Source organism: Carcharodon carcharias, chromosome 13 (genome assembly GCF_017639515.1).
Source record: "Carcharodon carcharias isolate sCarCar2 chromosome 13, sCarCar2.pri, whole genome shotgun sequence".
Classification (NCBI taxonomy): domain Eukaryota; kingdom Metazoa; phylum Chordata; class Chondrichthyes; order Lamniformes; family Lamnidae; genus Carcharodon; species Carcharodon carcharias.
In genome coordinates, this window is record NC_054479.1 from 141,144,132 (window position 1) to 141,165,369 (window position 21,238).

The window sequence follows — 21,238 nt, forward strand, 5'->3', positions numbered from 1 at the left end:
AACACCTTACAAAAACACACACGATACGGGTAAATGTACTTCATTCTGTGTATATTCACTTCACAAACAGCTACCAACATTCAGTGACCAAGTAAATGCATAACTGATCAAAAAAACTCACACGCATTACTTTTCATATTACTGTTTTACCAAACACACAAAAAATGAACACATTCATATGTCGTGCACAAGAACATAAGGAATAGGAGCTGGAGCAGGCCATTCAGCCCTTCGAGCCTTCTCTGCAATTCAATAAGATCATGGCTGATCTCCTACCTCCACTGCACCTTCCCACCTTCTCCCCATATCATGCAAACATACGAATTAGGAGCAGGACTAGGCCACTCAGCCCCTCGAGCCTGCTCCGCCATTTAATAAGATCGTGGCTGATCTGAATGTAACCTCAACCTCATTCCTGCCTACCCCTCATAACCCTTCATCCCCTGGCTTATCAAGGATCTATCTAGCTCTGCCTTGAAGATATTCAAGGACTCTGCCTCAATCACCTTTTTTGAGGAAGGGAATCCCAAAGTCTCACAACTCTCCGGGAGAAAATTGTTGTTCCTCCTCCCTGACCTGGATGGACGACCCCTTATTTTGAAACTGTGACCTTTATCCCTTAATTCCCTTAGTATCAAAATCTGTCAATCCCTGCCTTGAATATATTCAATGACTGAGCATTCACTGCTTTCTGTGGTAGAGAACTTCAAAGATGCACAATGATTTGAGTGAAGGAATCTCTCCTCATCTCAGTCCTAAATGGCCAACTCCCTATTCTGAGATTATATTCTAGATTCCTCAGTCAGGTGAAACATTCTTTCAGCATCTACTCCATCAAGGCCCCTAAGAATTTCATATGTGAGCACTGCAATCACATGCCCAACTTTGGTGCCTATTACTCATTTTTTATTTGCTATTATGTTAGCCACATCTGGAGTTCTGATCAGCCACATGTGGCTGGTAACTTATTAAACAGCAATGAAATAAAAGTAGGGAGTTTCCCATATGTTCCAGTAATTATAATCCCATTTTCGGAACTTTGCTCCAGTTAGTCGAATGACTCAACAAGAACAAAACGAAGATCGATGTGCTTCGTTGGAAACAAATCTTGATATGTTCAAGTGATGACACTACAGTGATTTAGCAAAACATTCCTGGTAGATTTGTCACCACACACATCTGTACCACTCAAGATAAAAACACCTCCTGTGTTAAAGTAAGCAAGGTCAAACAACACCACCACATCCTGACCACAAACACGTCAGAAACTATAGGAAATGCATTAGGATCTCCGACTTATTTCTGGCATATTACATAGCGTGTGTAAAGTTTCGTCAAATATTTCTGCAGCAGGTCAAAGTCAGTGATACAAATAAAAATCGACCTGCTAACCAAATCTTACATGCGCTACTAACACGCTTTAATAAAAAATACTAACGCTATTCTGCTCTGATTTACAACCATCTATTGTTCCAGATAGCAACAAGTATTTATGGCCAAAACAAACCATTGCGCAATAAGGTGTACATGTTATACCCACCAGTCCAGACACTGGACTTGCTTTGGCACTTGCACTACCTACAGTAACTTTCAGCACACATTTTGATCTACAAGCTGTACTGAGTTCTCCATATCTGATCATAGAACCATAGAAAAGTTACGGTGCAGAAAGAGGCCATTCAGCCCATCATGTCTGTGCCAGCCAAAAATAGAAAAAGGAAACTAGCCGCTCATTTTAATCCCCATTTTCCAGCACCTGGTCCATAGCCTTGCAGGTTACAGCACTTCAGATGCAGGTCCAGGTACCTTTTTAAATGAGTTGAGCATTTCAGCCTCAACCACCAACTTGGCAGTGAATTCCAGATGCCCACCACCCTCTGGGTGAAACAGTTTTTCCTCATGTCCCCTCTATTCTTTCTACCAATCACCTTTAATCTATGGCCCTCTGGTAATTGACCCCTCAGCTCAGGGGAACAAGTCTTTCCTGTCTACCATATCTAGCCCCCTCATAAATTTGTACCCCTCAATTAGGTCACCCCTCAGTCTCCTCTGTTCTAAGGAAAACAACCCCTGCCTATCCAATCTCTCCTCATGGCTGCAATTTACAAGCCCTGGCAACATTATTGTAAATCTCCTCTGCACTCCCTCCAGAACAATTATGTCCTTCCTGTAATGTGATGACTAGAACTGCACACAAAATTCCAGCTGTGGCCTAACCAGTGTTTTATACAGTTCCTTCATTACATCCCTGCTTTTGTATTTAATACCTCGTCCAATAAAGGAAAACATTCCATACGCTTTCTTGACCACCAGGTCCACCTGTCCTGCCACTTTCAAGGACCTGTGGACATGCACTCCAAGGTCTCTCACTTCCTCAACCCCTCTCAATAACTTCCTGTTTATTGAGGATTCCTTATCTTCGTTTGCCCTCCCCAAATGCATTACCTCACACTTTTCCAGACTGAATTCCACTTGCCATTTCTCCGGCCACTCAGCCAAACCATTGATATAATTCTGGAAAAACTCAGCAGGTCTGACAGCATCTGCAGAGAGGAATACAGTTGACATTTCCAGTCCGTATGACTCTTCATCAGAACTGCTGTTTTTGGTTTTGTTTCAGATTTCCAGCACCACAGTATTTTGCTTTTATGATCTAATTCTGGAGTTCACAGCTACCCTCTTCACTATCAACTATGCGGCCAATTTTTGTGTCATCTGCAAATTTCCCAATCATGCCTCCCACATTTAAGTCTAAATCATTAATATATACAACAAACAGCAAGGGCCCCAACACTGAGCCCTGTGGAATACCATTGGAAACTGTTTTCCATTCGCAAAAGCATTCATCAACCATCACCCTTTGTTTCCTGTCACTGAGCCAATTTTGGATCCAACCTGCCTCCTTCCCCTGTATCCTGAGATCTCACTTTCTTCACCAGTCTGCCATGTGGGGCCTTGTCAGATGTCTTACTGAAATCCCTGTAGACAACATCCACTGCACTACCCTCATCAATCCTCCTTGTTACTTTCTCAAAAAATTCTATTATGTTTGTAAGACATGGTCTTCCCCTAACAAAACCATGTTGACTATCCTTGATCAATCGGTGCCTTTCTAAGCGACAGTTTACCCTGTCTCTCAGAATTGTTTTCAATAATTTGCCTACCAATGAAGTCAGACTCGCACTCTTTTTAAATAATAGTACACTGTTCAGGGACCTCCAGTCCTTTGGGACCTCGCCTGTATCTAGTGAGGACTGGAAATTGATCCTCAGAGCATCCGCTATTTCCTCCCTGGGTTCCTTCAACAGCCTGGGATACAATCCATCCAATCCTGGTGATTTATCCACCTTCAAGGATGCCAGTCCCTCCAGTACTTCCTCTCTCATTATGCTTACTGTATCTAACGTTTCACACTCCTCTTCTTTAACTAGAATGTCTGCATCACCCTCTCCTTAGTGAAGACAGAGACAAAGTACTCATTGAGAACCCTGCCCACATCTTCAGCATCAACACACAAGTTACCATGTACATCTCTGATAGGCCCTACCTTTTCTTTAGTTATTTGCTTGCTCTTAAAGTACTGGTAAAACATCTTAGGGTTTTTTTTGATTTTACCTGCCAACATTTTTTCATGTCCTCTCTTTGCTTTCCCAATTTCCATTTTTGCTTCACCCCTGTACTTTCTATACTCTAGGCTTTCTACAGTATTAAATCTTTTGTGACTGTCATAAGCTTTCTTTTTCTGCTTTATCTTATCCTGTATGCTTCTGGATAACCAGGGGGCTCTAGATTTGGCCCTTTTTTCTCTGTGGGGACATGTCTACACTGTGCCCATAGAATCTCGCCTTTGAATGCCTCCCACTGATTTGACACAGTTTTTCCTTCTAACAGCTGTACCCAGTCCACTCTCACCAGCTCACCTCTCAGCTTTGCAAAATTTGTCTTCCCCCAATTTAGAACTTTTACTCCTGTTCTAGCTATCTCCTTTTCCATAATGACGCTAAATCTAACTATATTATCGTCACCATCTCCAAAGTGGTCCCCCACTTGCCCAGTTTCATTTCCTAAGTCGAAATCTAGAGTTGCTCCCTTTCTCGTTGGGATTGTTGCATTCTGGCTAAAAAAAGTTCCCTTGAACGCAGTTCAAGAATTATGCGCCCTCTGTGTCTTTCATACTGTTCACACCTTCCAAACCTACAACTGCTACCACCTAGAAGAACAAGGGCAGCGGACACACTGGAACACCACCCCCTGAAGGTTCCTCTTCCAGCCACAAACCTGACAACCCGACTTGGAAATATATCGCCGTTCCTTCACTGTCGCTGGGTCAAAAACCTGGAATTCCCTCTCTAACAGCACTGTGGGTGTATCTTCAACACATGGACTGCAGCGGTTCAAGAAGGCAGCTCACCACCACCTTCTCAAGGACAATTAGAGATGGGCAGTAAATGCTGGACTAGCCAGTGACACCCACATCCCCCTGAACAAATTTTTAAAAAGTCTTAGGTTTCATCTGACTTCCGTCAACATGGTGTGAACTCTCAGGGGAGAGAAAATCAACAGTGACATCTCTGCAGATCCACTCATTTAAGAAAAAGTCACTGCATTCACAATTTAAATAATTTACATAATTAAATTCGTCATGTTCATTAGACAAGTGAATTTGCATGTTATTATTAATATACATAATGACAAAGCACGGCTCTACAATTTATAGCAACATATGAGCTTTTCCTCTTACCTTTCTGGGCTTCACTTTATCGTGGTAATCATACTGAAAAATTCCTTTGTAACTCAGTCCCAGCCACCAGGGGATCCCTTGTTTGTCCTACAAGATAAAGCACGACACTTCAGCACTCAACATAACTTATCTTTTAAAACAAGAGTAAGCCACTAAATCCTAGAAAAACTAGGGGAAGACAGAGTCCATTGCACCAAATGGAGTTAAGTAGGTATATGGGGTGAAACTGCTAACTACTCCAGATTGTTCAGGCAAAGCAGTGAAATAGTGAAACAAAAACAGAGATACCTGGAAAAACTCAGCAGGTCTGGCAGCATCGGCGGAGAAGAACAAAGTTAAGTGAGACAGCGAACTTCACCGCATCCGCAAGTTTCAAATTAGGACATTTTTTTTTAGATTAATTCTCCTAAAAGACTTATGGTTTTTCTCAATAATAGAATAGCAGAAAAGGCGAGAAATACTCAGCAGGTCAGGCAGCATCTGTGGGGAGAGAAACGGGGTTAACAGGCGGAATATTCCTGTTCCGTCGGCAGGATGAAGCCTGGCGAATGGAGGGAAACTTAATTTGGCATGAGGCCAAAAAAGCAGTCTCCTGATAGTGGGATGGACGTCAGGAATTCAGTTCTTGTGACGTTAAAGGCCAGCTTCCCAGCGAACAATGTCGGGAAGACCTTTTGCACGTGCTAACATGTCATGCATGCTCACATTAAAGGGCAACCTCGCTGGAGTTAGGCTCCCTCTCCAAATTAGTGAGAAATTAGAACGTTCACTTTTACCGTTGCACATCAATGCCATGCACTTGGTGAATTTGACTTCCTCCATGATTAACGGTGAGTTGCTGCTGCATTGTTCTCTTTGGGTGGGGGGGGAGGGGAGGGGGTCGTCTGTAAATGCCAACCTGTGCTTGAGACTGGAGACTGGGTGGTGACAGTGCATGTTGGGTGGAGGATGACCAAGGAAGAGGGGGGAAGGCTGGCCGCGCAAAGGTGGAAGGGCTGATGCAGGCTGTCCGGGTGCCCTCCAAATATGGCACCTGGACCTTTGACCTCATGAGGTAACGGCGGGTACGGTCATTTCCTGCCCACCCCCTCCGGGAGAATCGGTGAGCTCCTTGTGGGTGATCTGAATGGTACAGGATCGCGTATGGGTCAGTCATCTCGAGCCGAAACTGCTCCCACTTCAAACACCTGCCACCGAGCTTAGACTCCAGAACGGACGACCCAGGCAACACTTCAGGCCTGTGAGCTTCCTGCAGAGCTGGGAAAGTGAGAAATGGTTTTGAGCAGGTGAAAGGGGGGCGGTGGGGTGGGGTGGGGGGGGGGGGGGGGGGTGTGGTGGGGGGAAGTGAAGATCCGATTGGGTGGAAGACAGTGGGGGTTAAATGACAAAAGAGTTGTGATCGGGGCCCAGGAGTGGTAATGGGACAAGTAAAGATATGACAGAGAAGGTGTGAATGCCAGAACGATGAATACAAAGAAAGAGAGCGAGGCGATGGGGGGGGATTTACCCCTCGTCAGGCCGATGGGCCCGAGTTCGGGTGCGGCAGCGCAAGTCTCCGCCTCCCACGATTGGGCCCGGACCGCGATTTCACGCTGGCTGGCCAATTAACGGGCGGTCAGCATGAAACGCACACGCTGATGACCTCAGTACTGCCGGGGGCGTGGAGGGGGGGGTGCGGGAGGAGCGCGAGCGCTGAAGTCTGCGCTTGCGCAGGGGGTGCGCTCACTGAGGGCACAGAGCTGCCTCTAGGAGCTGAAGATTTTTAACCTGAAAAATGAAGATTTCAAAAGTAAGGAAAACATGTCCCCACGTTTGACTCTGCCACATGAACAGGGTCATGTGGAAAATGAGCTTTAAAATTTTTTAAAACAAAAACAGAATTACCTGGAAAAACTCAGCAGGTCTGGCTGGTTTTTTTTATTTTAGTCACTGTCTGAAACCTCTTCCTGCCTGCGTCTATGTGTTTGACTGTGTGTCTTAACTGGATTAAAGACAGCTAGTCTGGGTGCTTTGATGTCTAGTAGTTTTGAGATGTTAATTAAGTAAACATAAGGAGGAGAAGGTAAAGTGTAAATCTGTATTCATTGACTAAACCATTCAAAAAAAAATGGGTAAAATCCTGTACCTAGCTAGGAGACACCAAGCAATGTGTTTATATTACTAATAAAATTAATGAAATGAAAATGTTATTGTTAGAAGATGTGACATCAAAAGCCTAGTGATACCATGGAAAATTTATATTCAAAGGAAAAGCTAGGTATAAACAGAAAGGAGTTTGTGTGTGAGAGAGTCAGAGGCATTTAAGATCTAACCAGCCTGTAAGCCTAAAACTGCGTCTGCAAAGGAACCAAACTGCAAGGAACCTCATTTTGAATTCATAAGGTCAAATGTGCTTTGCCTGAAGACTGTTTAAAGTCTATGGGTTATTGTTTTCTTGGTAAAGATTTACCTGGGAGTGATTAATTTGGGGATTTGTTTAAAAGTTATTATGGTAGTAATTTATAGACATATGTATGTGTTTAATTTATTGATAAGTTAATAAATGCTTAATTTAGTTTTATATAAAAACCCTCTTGAGGCTTGGTGGTCTTACTCCTGAGTTCAGAGCTGTATCTCAAATGTACCAGTTGAAAATATAGGTTATGACAGTTGTTCAAGTTTCCCTCCGGAGTTTAAACAATTCAGCCTTTACCAAATGCTGTGTCATAACATTGGTCAAAGAGTTTGCAAGGCGAGCCATAAAGGAGTAAATAGAGCTCGAGAGAGGCGGAGAGTTATAGTGAGGGAATTCCAGCAGTTGATTCAGAATTGTGGCAGCATCTGCACATCCCATCAAACGAGTCCCTCCCCACGTTCAGCTCCGCCAGGGTTTCAACAACTTGCAGCAAGCCATGGCATCATCAAGAGAGAGGTCACAATAAGATAGGCAAGAGTGTCATTGGAAAATGGATCATGTCTAAAAAAGGATGAGAAAACCTGGATTTATCAGGTGGGTTTGGTTGGTGGAAGGGGCCACGACAGGAAATGAACTCCCCCACCCTCAGCATCAGGGGGAAGGTGTGGGAAGTGGTTACTCAGTAGCTGAGGGGGCACCAATCGATGTAAAAGACTTGCCAGGTGTGGTCTAAGAACAATTCAGTGAAGAAAGACCAAAAAGGCTGCAGCTCATCAGTAAACCAGGCTAGTAACTTGTGGTGAATTCACATGTGAGCAGTTGATACCAACCAAGCTGAGAGTCTCAGAACGTCACTTAAAATACCACTGGAATTCCAGAGACTGAGAGAGTCAGCACGGACAAAAACAAAAACAGAATTACCTGGAAAAACTCAGCAGGTCTGGCAGCATCAGCGGAGAAGAAAAGAGTTGACGTTTCGAGTCCTCATGACCCTTCGACAGAACTTGAGTTCGAGTCCAAGAAAGAGTTGAAATATAAGCTGGTTTAAGGTGTGTGTGTGGGGGGCGGAAAGAGAGAGAGAGAGAGAGGTGGGGGGGGGTGTGGTTGTAGGGACAAACAAGCAGTGATAGAAGCAGATCGTCAAAAGATGTCAACAACAATGGTACAGAAGAACACATAGGTGTTAAAGTTGGTGATATTATCTAAACGAATGTGCTAATTAAGAATGGATGGTGGGGCACTCAAGGTATAGCTCTAGTGGGGGTGTTTTTTGTTTTTTTTTAAAAATAATGGAAATAGGTGGGAAAAGGAAAATCTTTATAATTTATTGGAAAAAAAAGGAAGGGGGAAACAGAAAGGGGGTGGGGATGGGGGAGGGAGCTCATGACCTAAAGTTGTTGAATTCAATATTCAGTCCGGAAGGCTGTAAAGTGCCTAGTCGGAAGATGAGGTGTTGTTCCTCCAGTTTGCGTTGGGCTTCACTGGAACAATGCAGCAAGCCAAGGACAGACATGTGGGCAAGACAGCAGGGTGGAGTATTAAAATGGCAAGCGACAGGGAGGTTTGGGTCTTTCTTGCAGACAGACTGCAGGTGGTCTGCAAAGCGGTCGCCCAGTTTACGTTTGGTCTCTTCAATGTAGAGGAGACCACATTGGGAGCAACGAATGCAGTAGACTAAGTTGGGGGAAATGCAAGTGAAATGCTGCTTCACTTGAAAGGAGTGTTTGGGTCCTTGGACGGTGAGGAGAGAGGAAGTGAAGGGGCAGGTGTTGCATCTTTTGCGTGGGCATGGGGTGGTGCCATAGGAGGGGGTTGAGGAGTAGGGGGTGATGGAGGAGTGGACCAGGGTGTCCCGGAGGGAGCGATCCCTACGGAATGCCGATAGGGGGGGTGAAGGGAAGATGTGTTTGGTGGTGGCATCATGCTGGAGTTGGCGGAAATGGCGGAGGATGATCCTTTGAATGTGGAGGCTGGTGAGGTCATAAGTGAGGACAATGGGGACCCTATCATGTTTCTGGGAGGGAGGAGAAGGCGTGAGGGCGGATGCGTGGGAGATGGGCCGGACACGGTTGAGGGCCCTGTCAACGGCCATGGGTGGAAAACCTCGGTTAAGGAAGAAGGAGGACATGTCAGAGGAGCTGTTTCCGGTAATCTTCATCTCAGTGTAGATTCTCTCAATATGCAACAAGGATATAATTCCTACTAATTCCACATTTTTGTTACCTGCACTGCAGCAACTCACCAAGGTTTATTCAACAGCACCTTCCAAACCCGCAAACTCTACCACCTAGAAGGACAAGGGCAGCAGACACATGGGAACACCACCACCTGGAAGCTCCCCCTAAGCCACACACCATCTGGATTCGGAACTATATCACCGTTCCTTCACCGTCGCTGGGTCAAAATCCTGGAATTCCCTCCCTACCAGCACTGTGGATGTACCTACACCACATGGACAGCGGTGGTTCAAGAAGGCAGCTCACCACCACTTTCTCCAGGGGAAATTAGGGATGGGCAACAAGTGCTGGTCTTAATGGCGATGTCTGCATCCCAAAAGCAAATGAAAAAGAGATACAGTATTGGTCATCTTATTTAAAAAAGGATATAAATGCATTGGATGCAGTTCAGAGAAGGTTTACCAGGTTAATACCTGGAATGGGTTGCCTTATGAGGAAAGGTTGGACAGACTAGGCTTGTATCCACTGGAGTTTAGAAGAGTAAGAGGCGACTTGATTGAAACATATAAGATCCTGAGGGGTCTTGACAGGGTGGATATGGAAAGGACGTTGCCTCTTGTAGAAAAATCTAGAATTAGGGGTCACTGTTTAAAAGGAAGGGGTCGCTCATTTAAAACAGAGATGAGGTGAAATTTTTTTATTCAGAGGATTGTGAGTCTTTGGAACTCTCTTCCTGAAAAGGTGGTGGAAGCAGAGACTTTGAATGCTTTTAAGGCCGAGGTGGACGGATTCTTGGTAAGCAAGGGGTTGATAGGTTATTGGCGGTAGGCAGGATGCAGATTTCAGATCAGCCATGATCTTATTAAAAGGTGCAGCAGGCTTGAGGGGCTGAATGGTCTACTTCTGCTCCTTGTTCATAGTTCCCAATGATTCTCTAATGAGAAGGTGTTATAAAAATGCAAGTTTTTCTTTCTAATACTTTTCAAGCTACTGGGTTAATATTTTATGAGTGATAATGAGTCAGCAGTGACATACATGGCACTGAAAATAGCACTCACTGAGGTACATTAGTAATATAAGAGTACACGGTTACCATTAAAAAATAACATGAAGTACTATGAGCATTATGAAGAGAGTAATTTGAACCTGAAAGCAGATGAGTGCAAATGTCGACGAACACTATGGAAATCTGCCAGTAACAAGAGAAATTTAAACAGGCACTGATATTATTGACAAGTTCCACATTGAAGACGGCCATACAATTAACATAGTTAGGGGGGAAGGAAATGGGTGTATTTGTAATCTGAAACCCATTGAAAGGAGGAAGAAGTCTGGCACTGCAGCGGACAATCTAACAATCTTCTTCATTCATTTAACACCAACATATAAATGAACTTTATCAAAGTAGTGTGAAAGCTGGAGGTGGGAACTCTGTGACCTCAACCCTGAGGTCAACGTGGAGTGCAGCTATGCCAAAGCATTTATCATCCTCAGCTGTCTGAGTAAGTCAATGATGCTCAGTAATAGCGTGTAAGGAGCTCCAAGTAATTGCCTTGTGGATACTGTCAAGTCAAACCAACCACAAACAGGCCCCCTAAGTGTTCTAAGTCCCAGTGAATCCTGGCCAACGGAATAACAGAAGCAGATAATTCATCTAATTATCCAACAAAAAGGACCCACCCTTCCACGGAAGATGTGTAAGTGGTGAGCAATATATCAGCACTGATATTTCCAGAGAAAAATAGAACAGATATAAATATCTAAGAGTTTTACCTCTTAAAATCTCAATGTCTTTCACTGAACATGAGTTAAAAACTTTCAAGCAGCAACAACTTGTGTTAACATCAGTCAAAAAGTAACGTGAGACAAAGAGGTGGGGGGGGAGGGATATTGGGAGGAACGGCTGAGAGTTTGGTCAAGTAGGATACGTTCTCAAGTGGTTCTTAAAAGAGAAGAGAAAGATTGCGAGGTAAAGAAGTTCAGGGTGGAAGTTCACAGCTTCAGCTCAAGATGGCTGAAGGCACTAGTGCAAATGGTGGAACAAAGGAATTGGGAAATTAACAAGAGACCCGAGTTGGAGGAATAGAGAGTGATAGGGCTGGAGAGTGTAACAGAGATAAGGAGGGGTGAAACCAGTTTGCAATTGTCCGCTCCCCCTGTCAATGGCGGGCCAACTTCCACACCACCGCACACCGGGAACATCATTTACTACATCTGCATATAATTAAAAGCTCCGCTCACTGGAATCATCCCCCCAAGTTGGACCACCCCGGGACATCAGTGGGAAAACACAATGGCCCAGAACATGTCTTGACAGGTGTGACATGCAGAGGTTAGGATGCTTGGTTAGGGCCTCGCTCAGATCGTGGACATCCGAGGAGCAGAAGATGCTGGAGCCTTACAGCTACCGGACTCTGGAGGAACACGGGCGTCACGCACTTGATGGATCCTCATGGACATGGGTCCACCACGAAGCAACTCATGGAGGATGGAAGGTCACCGTTGATGTCTGGGGTCTGCTCTGGGACGTAAGGGTCTTGGCCATGGGCTGCTACAGATGATCGGTGAGGGGGTGGAGAGGAAGGTCTAGGTTTGACAGGGAGAGGGAGGTGTTGAAGGGTGGGTGGTGAGGTTGGGAGGCGGGGAACAAAGGTGTTGGGGGAGTGAGGTTGGGAGTGGGGGAAGGAAGGTGTCGGGGGGGGAGGATGCGAGGGTGGCGGAGGGAGTATGGGGGAGGAGGGTGGAACGGGGAGGAATGTGGCAACTGGGGAGGTAGTTGAAAGGGGGAGTAAGGGGGTTCAGAGGGGGGAAGGAGTTTGGAGGGGGGCAGGACTTTGGTGGGGGGGGGGGGGGAAGGAATTTGGGGTGGCAGGACTTTCGGGGGAGGAAGGAGATGGTGGGTGGTGGGGACAGGAGTCCGGGGGAAGGGAGAAGTCTGGATGCAGGAGGAAGTAAGGATGGAGAAAGAGTAAGGGTGAGGAAGGAGTATGTTGAGGAGGGAGTAAGGGTGGGGGCAATGTCCAGGTGAACGTGCAAGGGAGGGGTCTGTGGAGTCGATGATGGCCTCCTGGGAACTGCGGGTAGGCGTGGTAGGAGGGAATGGTGTGGATGAGAGAGGGCAGAGTGAACTGGTAGGGTGGGAGCTTGAGGGGGCAATGCTTGTAGTAGAAGGGACAGCGAGGGTGGTTGGTGGGTACTCGGAGGCAGACAAGGACCCTCGGGGTGGGAAGGTGGAGGTCATGGAGGTCAATGTGGATGGGGGTGGGATTCTCAGGAAGGCAGGGAACGTGCGCGTTCACCTGGACATCCCGGAAAGGCAAAGGACCTGGAAGGCGATGCTCGGCGAGGTCAACAGTGAAGGGGGAAAGGAGATGGGAGACTGGGGGAAGAGAAAGGAGGGTGGAGCTGAGAACATACTTTACAACAGGCGTGCTTCTGAAATGGAATGTGAGCGGAGCCTCGTGTTGGACAAGTGCGGGTGCTGCATGGGAGTGTGGTCAGTGGGTGGGCAGAGACGCAGGTCGGCTCAGGTGGACAATTGATAGTCAACCCCAGCAGCAGGCAGCATTGAAAATGCTCAGTGAGATGAAGGTGATGGAGGAAGGATTCACGTGCGTGGGAGAGTGCTTGCACGAGGCCACACACACACACTTCTCCCTCCACCCTCCAGAGTCACTCCAGTTCCTGCTGTGTGCAGATGGACTGGCAGTTGTGGGGGTGTTGGGGGTGGAGGATGCAGGGGGAGGATTCACGGAGCCTGTAAATGAAGCTGAAAGACAACATTACACATTAGTCAGTGAAAGTGAATATACTTTCAGATTATAAAGTGACAAAATGTGTTCACCTGTGCAACCACTTGTGATTAAAAATTCTTAACTTTTCTAGGCCGACCACTTTTCCTAGGTGCTGCCCTGACATCTGCAGCAGGGGTGGAGACAGCCTGTGCAATGGTTGGCCCTGTTGCCTCTTTTGACTTCAGCATGGGTCCTCTGGAGAGCCGAGGCCTTGAGGGCCCTGGCTGGCTTTGGCTGTCCTCCTGTGGGCCAGCTGCTCCCTCTGCAGTGACAGAGGACGAGGTTGAGGGGGTGACACACAAAGGGGACTCGGAGGGAATGAACAACCTCTGAGATTCCTGAGTGGATGACCCAGGGGTGTCCAGCTGCCGCTCCTCCTCCCTTCAGGTGCCTGAGGGACCCGGCCAGGCTCCTTGAGGGAAAGGAGCAACGAGGTGCCCTGTTTCCCTCTCGCGTTGCCACTGCAGGAACTCACCCATGGCTACCACAATGGGGTGCAGGTTTGCACGCATCTCCATGTTCTGCTGGACCACGGTCTCCATGGCTTCTGTCATCCTTCCCATGGAGACCTCCATACGCGCACAGGTGGGCTCCTCCAACAAGTGCCATTCTACTGAGGGCTTTCAACAGCTCTGCGTGATGTTCCCATGCCTTCTGCTGACTCTCCAGGATGAGTTGGAAGGCCGAATCCAGAGGCTCATCACCTGACTTGGACCTCACAGATGCCTCTTCCCCAGCAGTCTTCCCAGTGCCAGGGAGCTCGGCTGAATCTGCCTCCTCCTGCTGTGGGCATGTATCTGTGTGGTGACCATCAGATTGTGAACCAGAGCCTGCTCTAGATCTACCTCCCACTGAGGTGTGTGTCTTTGCGCTGGTGCAGGGTGTGGGTAAGCGCTGTCACGGGTCTTCCAGGCTGCTTATTTCCAGCTCTTCAATGGAGGAGGTGTCCTCTTGGCTGGAGGTGAGGACCTGGATGGAGCTGAGGGACTGACTGGCTGAGGGTGTCGGTCACTTGGCAGAGCTCCCTGTGAACCAAAGTAGAGATAATTAGTGCATGGCAGCAGAGTCAAAAGCAGGAGAGAGAGCACTCACAGTTGCGTTGAGAGAGGGATGATGTGGTGCAGGATCCTCGTAGGGTTGTTCGCCACTGACCTCATCGTCACCACAGGCACAGTTCACATCCTCACCAGTCAGCATGATGGCACAATCCTCAAAGTGAGTGAGGGGCCTAATGTGGGCCACTCCACCCCTGGTCTGGGATCTCTCCCTGCTGATGTGAGCCAGCTTCTCCTGTATGAAAACAGATGGAGAGAGTGTGAGCAGGACACATGGTACTGCGTGGAATGTTTGTGTGGTTAGTGGAGCCATGGATGGGATGAGGACGTGAGTTCCAGAGGGTATGAGTCTGATGGAGATGTGAGGGTGTGTGTGAGAGTTGGTGGTGTTGTCCCTTGGGGTGTGAGATCCCTGTGGACGTGTGATGGGTTTGTGAGTGTGTGAGTTGAGAATGATGAGAAGAGTAACTTACCCTGGAGGAATGAATGAGAGCATTCATCCTCTTCCTGCGCTGGGTGGCTGTCCTCTTTTGAAGGGTGTTGGTGCTGACCACCGCTGCCTTCGCCTCCCATGCTGGATTGGTGACCTTGGTTCCTGGCCTTCACCCAGCATGCGGGCAGAGGACTTCCCAGTGGGGCCTCCACTGTGTCCAGTAGGCGTCACTAAATCTGGGAGCAGCCTGTTTCCTCCCTTTGGCAGCCGTCAGTTCCCAGCAGCTTCTCATCCCTTGAAGAGTTCTAGCTCTGTGCAGGGGCGGCCTTTAAATATGGCACCCGGTTTACCGAAGGCCTGAGGTGACAGCGAGCAGGCGAATCAGAGGCCACCCCACCAGCGACCCAACGTATTTCCCGGGAATGCATAATTAATAAGGCGCGAATGGGATGATACGGTGTGAAAAGCCATTTTGGCCGCACTTGGTGCAAATCTGGGACAAGTCCACCCTAGGATGAGGATTTTACCTTGGAAGGTGTTGAGGAACTGGAAGCCAATTCGGGTCAGTGATCACAGCCGTGATTCTCTGTGTTATGAACCCGGCGGGGGGGGGGGGGGGCGGTGGAATGTCATTTTAAAGTGAAGCAGAAACAGAAACTAGTTTACCTTTACTGCATAATAGTGCACCCCATAGGTCGGAAGAGATTCTGCAATGCTCATGTAACTGGGAAAAGAGCAGAAATAAAAAGAATGTTAGGAACGACTTTGAATCTTTTTCTCGTTGTGCTCTCGAAACATTGGAATACTTAGACGGTGAATTTGTCAAACCCATAAAATAATACAGGCAACAGGAGGGATGTGTATACAAGAATAAACCAAAGAGGAAACATTTGAAATAGGCAAATTAGCAACACTTACAGAGATTAAACATCTTAGAACAGTTGTCAAAAGATTACATTGCTAAAAATATAAATCACTTTCCCATTTACCATAAAAGGACCAAAGTCGTAAACTTAGAATTCACGGCTGGTGGTGGTTATCACACAGACACCCAAAGTCGTTGAATCAGATTCTCTCATTGTTTTAGTGGAGGTGTTAATCTGTTTATTTAGAACAGTTTAAGATTCCACTAAAATGGGGGAAGAGAAGGAATTTGATGGAAGTTTGTAGTTTGCTAGAGAACATTGTAGATAATAGTTTCTAGTTTATCATTTTTCAACAGATCGGTAAGGCACAGTGCCAAAGATTTATCCTTTGAATTCATGACTTACTTCACAATAGCTTGTCCCCTTGTTTGTCCACTGACCTTCTTATGATGTTCGATCACTCTGTCCTCACTGAAAAGCATCAGACAACGATCATTTTTAAAACTGCCTTTATAAAAATATTGTAAAATGAAGTAAGACCAGGCCCAAATAGTCTGTTCCACCATCAACAAGATTCTGGCAGATCCTCTACCCATTCCCACACTATCCCCATATCTCTTAATTCCCATGGTGCCCAAAAATCTATCAACTTCTCTCTTGAATATACCCAATGACTGAACATCACTGCTCATTGGGATAGAGGATTCCAGAGACCCACAACCCTTTGAGTGAAGAAATTTCTCCTCGTCTCAGTCCTAAATGGCCGGCACCTTGTTCTGTGACTGTGATGCCGTGACCCCAGGAAAAATATTTTGTCAGCGTCGATCCTGTCAAACTCTTCGAGAATTAGTGGTCTGGTAATACAGAACTTGAGTATTGCCGAAAAAAGAGACATGTCAAAGATTTTGGTCTTACACTCATCCACAATTGTTGTTTTCCCCTTATGTTGGTATTCTCACTAGGTGTCCTGATGAGTGCAAGATGAAAAGCTTTGACGTGTCTCTTTTTTCTGCAATACTCTTCAGGAATTGTATATGTTTTAATTAGATCACCTCTCATTCTTCTAAACTCCAGGGAATATAGGCTTGTCCATCCAATCTCTTGAGATCCTCTCATCCCAATAACTAGTATGGTGAGCCTTTGTTGCACTCTCTCTAAGGCAACTACGTCCTTCCTCAGGTAAGGACACCAAAACTGCACACACTCCAGGCATGGTCTCGCCAGTGCTCTGTATAATTGTAAGTCACTGTCTGTCTAAAATGTGTCAGAAAAGAACAGCATGGGGATCCAGTCTTTTAATTACCTCTTGGGGCAGATACTATAGAATTTATTGGAATGTGTTGGAGCGGTTGAAACTCTTCATCCGTAAGAGACAGTGGAAAGAGAGCATGGGGAGAAAATGGTGAATGAGACTGTGACAAAGGAAGAGAGTGATATCAGAGACAGAGGGAGAAATAGAGCAACTAACAAAGTGAGAAAGTATGAAAAAGCAGGAAAGAAACAGAGGAACAGATGGAAAGGAAAACAAAGGCAGGAAAAGAAAGAGTCACCTGGCTTAGAAGCATCCTAAGGAAGGCCTTTTGGTCCATTGTACCTGTGCTGGCTCATTGTTAGAGTGATCAAAAACTAATCCCACTATCCTGCTCTCTCACACACATAGCCGTGTATTTTTCTCAGCTTCAAGCATTCTTTCATATTTTCCTGAAAAGGATTCAATGGTGTCTGCCTCAAATAGTCCCCGTAACAGAACAATCTGTGCTCCAAAACCATCTGTGCCTGGAGATCTGTCAGCCCCTTCACCATCCTGTTAAATTGATGAATCCGCATCACTCAAAGGGAATTGTCCTTCCCTTTCACCCCATTAAAACTCTATTAAACTTCCTTTTAGCCTTCTACGCTCCATTGCTTATCAGTCAAGTATCTAAAATATTCTCCCAACTACTGTTTCCCATCTGCAGTACCACCTTGATGAATCAACACTGTGTCTGGCTTCAATAACCCTTCCATAAAAGGGCACCCATAACTCAAAAATATCTCCGAGTGTGGACTAAGCAATATTTTGCGTAAATTCACCATTAATTCTTTATTCTTGCATTCTATAAAACAAAAATCTATTGGCTCTTCTATGGCTCTCTCAATTCCATTCAGGATTTCGTACTTAAATCCCTAAGTCTCTCTACTCATTCATATCCTGTCTGTCCATTCGCTAACCAATCAATTTTTCTAAATAGGAAATAGGAGCAAGAAGTAGGCCATTCGGCCCTTTGCAGGACAATATTTACAGTCCTCCTGATTATTTACCAAAATGCCATATAAATACCGTGGGCTGAATTCTCTGTGCTCGCCGGCGTCGGTTGTGCTTTGTGGCGAGAGCGGACAATATGGTGACAAGGTCACAAATCAGTTTCAAAATGTCATGAAACCAGGTGGCGATGTCCGCTCAGCCTGTCGATGGTGGGCTGCATTTCCCACCATCGGATGTTGGGAAGCTCATTGTAATACATCTGTATATTAGTATAAGGCTAGCCTGCTGGACTCACCCCCCCCACCATGCTGGATCGTCCGCCCACATTGACGTGATTGCGCGCTGACAGGTTTCACAACTGCACATAAGTGACGTGCATTTGGCGAGCTGCACTTTGCTCGGGACTTCGAGGTTTGCCTACCTTGCTTCAGGTAGCACTCACAGTCATCAGCGCCAGGCTCCGAGTACAGCACTTTTAGCGGGGGGAGGGAGTGTCAAGGGCAGGTCTTTATCTCCCAGACCAGCCATAAGGCGGGGGAGGGTTGGTATAGCTACAGGGTTAGGTCTTGCTTGGGGAAGGGGGAGAAGTGGCCTCAGGCAAGGGAAGAGGCTGCAGGATGAGGGCTGTACTGAGGAATGGGGGCATCCCAGGGTGTGTGCGGTGGGGGAAGGCGGGGGGGGCACAAGTTGATCTGTGCAAGTGGCCTCGAGATGATGAGGGCTGAGGAGGGCAGTCTCCAGAGGAGATGAGGCCAGATGGAGATGTGAGGGTGTGTGTGTGAGAATGGATGGTGATGTCCCTTGAGCTGGCAGTGAGTGAGATGCTAGTGGATGTGTAATGGGCTTGAGTGTGTGAGTTTAGAGTGATGAGATGGTTGCCAAACCCTGGCTGCACAGATGAGATCATTCATCCTCTGTCTGCATTGGATGGCCAACCTCTTCTGTGCAGCATTGGCATTGACCACCACTGCCATCATCTACCAAGCCGGAGTGGTAATGTTGCTGCCCATTCTGCAGCCAGAGAGTGGGTAGAGGACATCGTGGCGGTCCTCCACAGCATCCAAAAGGCGCTCGAGGGATGCGTCACAAAACCTGAGGGCTGCAGTCTTCTTGCCTTTCATGGCCATGTCTTCTTTGCTGCAGTCCTGGGCTGGGACCACTGAGAGGTGTTGTGCGGCTGTACTTTAAATATGGCGCTTGGCGTGATGAAGTGGTGATGTGACGGCCTGGTGGGTGAGCAGGAGCCCACCCACCAAGGAAATAGCGTGTTTCCTGGGAATGCATAATTAATGTGGTGGGGTTTGGGACGAAACGACATGAGAAGCCACCATTGCAGTCGGCGGGTAAAATATTGTTTTACCTGCCCGCTACCACACTTAGTGCAAATCTGGGGCGATTCCACCTTGTGACTCAAAAGCAGATCAGAGACTGGAAATTCTGCAGTGAGCAACTCACCTCCTCACTCCCCAAATCCTGACCACCATCTACAAGGCACAAATCAGGAGTGTGATGGAATACTCCTCACTTGCCTGGATGAGTGCAGCTCCCACACTCAAGAAGCTTGACACCATCCAGGACAAAGCAGCCCCATGTGATCAGCACCCCATCCACCAACTTCAACATTCACTCCCTCCACCACCACAGTAGCAGCAGTGTGTGTACCATCTATCTACAAGATGCACTGCAGGAATTCACCAAGGCTCCTTTGACAGCACCTTCCAAACCCACGACCACTACCATCTTGAAGGACTAGGGCAGCAGACACATGGGAACACCACTGCCTGCAAGTTCCCCTCCAAGTCACACACACCATCCTGACTTGGAACTATATTGCTGTTCCTTCAGTGTTGCTGGGGTACACCTAAACCACGTAGACTGCAGGGGGTCAAGGAGGCAGCTCACCACCACCTTCTCAAGGGCAATTAGGGATGGGCAATAAATGCCGGCCCAGACAACGAAGCCCACATCTTGAGACTGTATCAATAAGAAAAATTACCACTGTTGTGTTGTTATCAGGTTTTGAGATTGTCTAATCTCTACCCAAGCTCATAGACATATATTCTGGACTGACTCCTGCGGCACACTATTTCCAATCCTCCTACTCCCTGTTAAACACTCTTTCACCGTAACTCCTTGATCTCTCTCCAATTTCGTATCAATGCGACTGCATTTTCACAAGCACAGGATTAATGTAGGGACCTTGATTGCATGTAATACATTTTAATTTTCCAGTAGTAGGGTTTGCCGTACTGTTCTTTACAATTGAAAACTGAAAGGTTCCGCTTTTACCACTTGGCTGCTGCGTAAAGCATTCATGAGAAAAAAGTCCTTGGGCTGCTTTGAAGAAACTAAAACAAAACAAACATTCCATTGGGTCTCCAGCATCTTGGTTTTTAATAGCTCGTGAAAGATTTCCCTCTCAAATATCGGGTCTGTAACCGAAGACACAAGAGGCCAGGCTTCTTTTCCACAGAGACATGAGTGACGTTACTGCAAGGGAGTCACTAATGACAGAGGCTGTAAAATACTTTAAATATCATCTCAGCTGCTCCTCCACAGTTGGGACAACAGCATCTAACAGCTGCCAATGCGCAGCCCACACTGCTGCACCTGCCGTTATCATTTATATAAGTTTACCTCCGTTGTCTTCTGAACTTAAATTTAATATAAAACAGCTCGGGAATTTATTGATGGTTCTAATCCTTGTATCTTCCTTTTCTCCCCATGCTTTTCTATTCCTCTTCCTCTAAGCGTGCCCCTGTGCAAGGCCCCATGCCTGGCCTGGCTCTCTCTGCTGTTTCTACAGCTTTGCCTCCGCAGCCATCAAAAGCTCCCTCCTCCTCAGAACATCCCTTCTCCTCTTCCCCCCTCACCTAGAATGGAACAGTGAATTTGCTACTCACTAGGTGAGTTAAAGAAACATTCCCTGATCTCCGAAAGGGTGGCAGTCGGAAGCTATCAGCTCCTCCCCTCTCTCAAGTATGGAACTGGTGAGAAGCCCCATTCCTGAATGTAGTGGGGCTTGTTGGAAAATGTCCACTGTGGATGTGGGGTGAGAGCGGGAGCAGGTTTGACTGTGTCGCCTCCTTTAGCCTGTCCATAGTTGAGTGAAGCAGAGAAAACCTGTGTGAATTAACCGTTCAAGTGGTTTAATTGCAGCGATTGTGTATTTTGCAGATAAATACGAGGCAGTGGAGTGAAAGCACTTATTTCAGCATTGCCAAAAAACTGGTCTGAGTGGAATGATGCAAAGATCTAAGCAGCCAAAGGAGAAAGTGGAAGGATTATTGCAGCAATGTTTGACAAACCTTTCCTTGCCTAGCGAGAGTCATATAGATGTCTGATGCTTTGATGCATTTCAAAGTAATTTAATTCTCCTGCATGTTTGGTAACAAATGAAGGAGGGTTTGAGAGCCTTTCTTTCATATAGACAGTTCCCCGTAAACACCTTTCCTACAGCTCTCTCTGAGAAATCGAATAGAGAATGTAGGAGAGACTTCCAGAGAGTGGCAAGAATGTGGATGTCACTACC

General features: G+C 46.7%; 1 protein-coding gene across 2 annotated transcripts in view; it reads right to left on the reverse strand.

Moving 5' to 3' along the window:
* frmd4a (FERM domain containing 4A) overlaps positions 1 to 21,238 on the reverse strand; it is a 559,644-nt gene that overhangs the window by 88,778 nt on the left and 449,628 nt on the right. For both annotated transcript variants that reach the window (XM_041203005.1, XM_041203004.1), the window contains exons 9-11: positions 15,867 to 15,932; positions 15,262 to 15,319; positions 4,742 to 4,828 (exon numbers count right to left, since the gene is read on the reverse strand). In XM_041203005.1, coding sequence (XP_041058939.1) covers positions 4,742 to 4,828; positions 15,262 to 15,319; positions 15,867 to 15,932 — 211 coding nt within the window. The remainder of the gene's footprint in view (positions 1 to 4,741; positions 4,829 to 15,261; positions 15,320 to 15,866; positions 15,933 to 21,238) is intronic.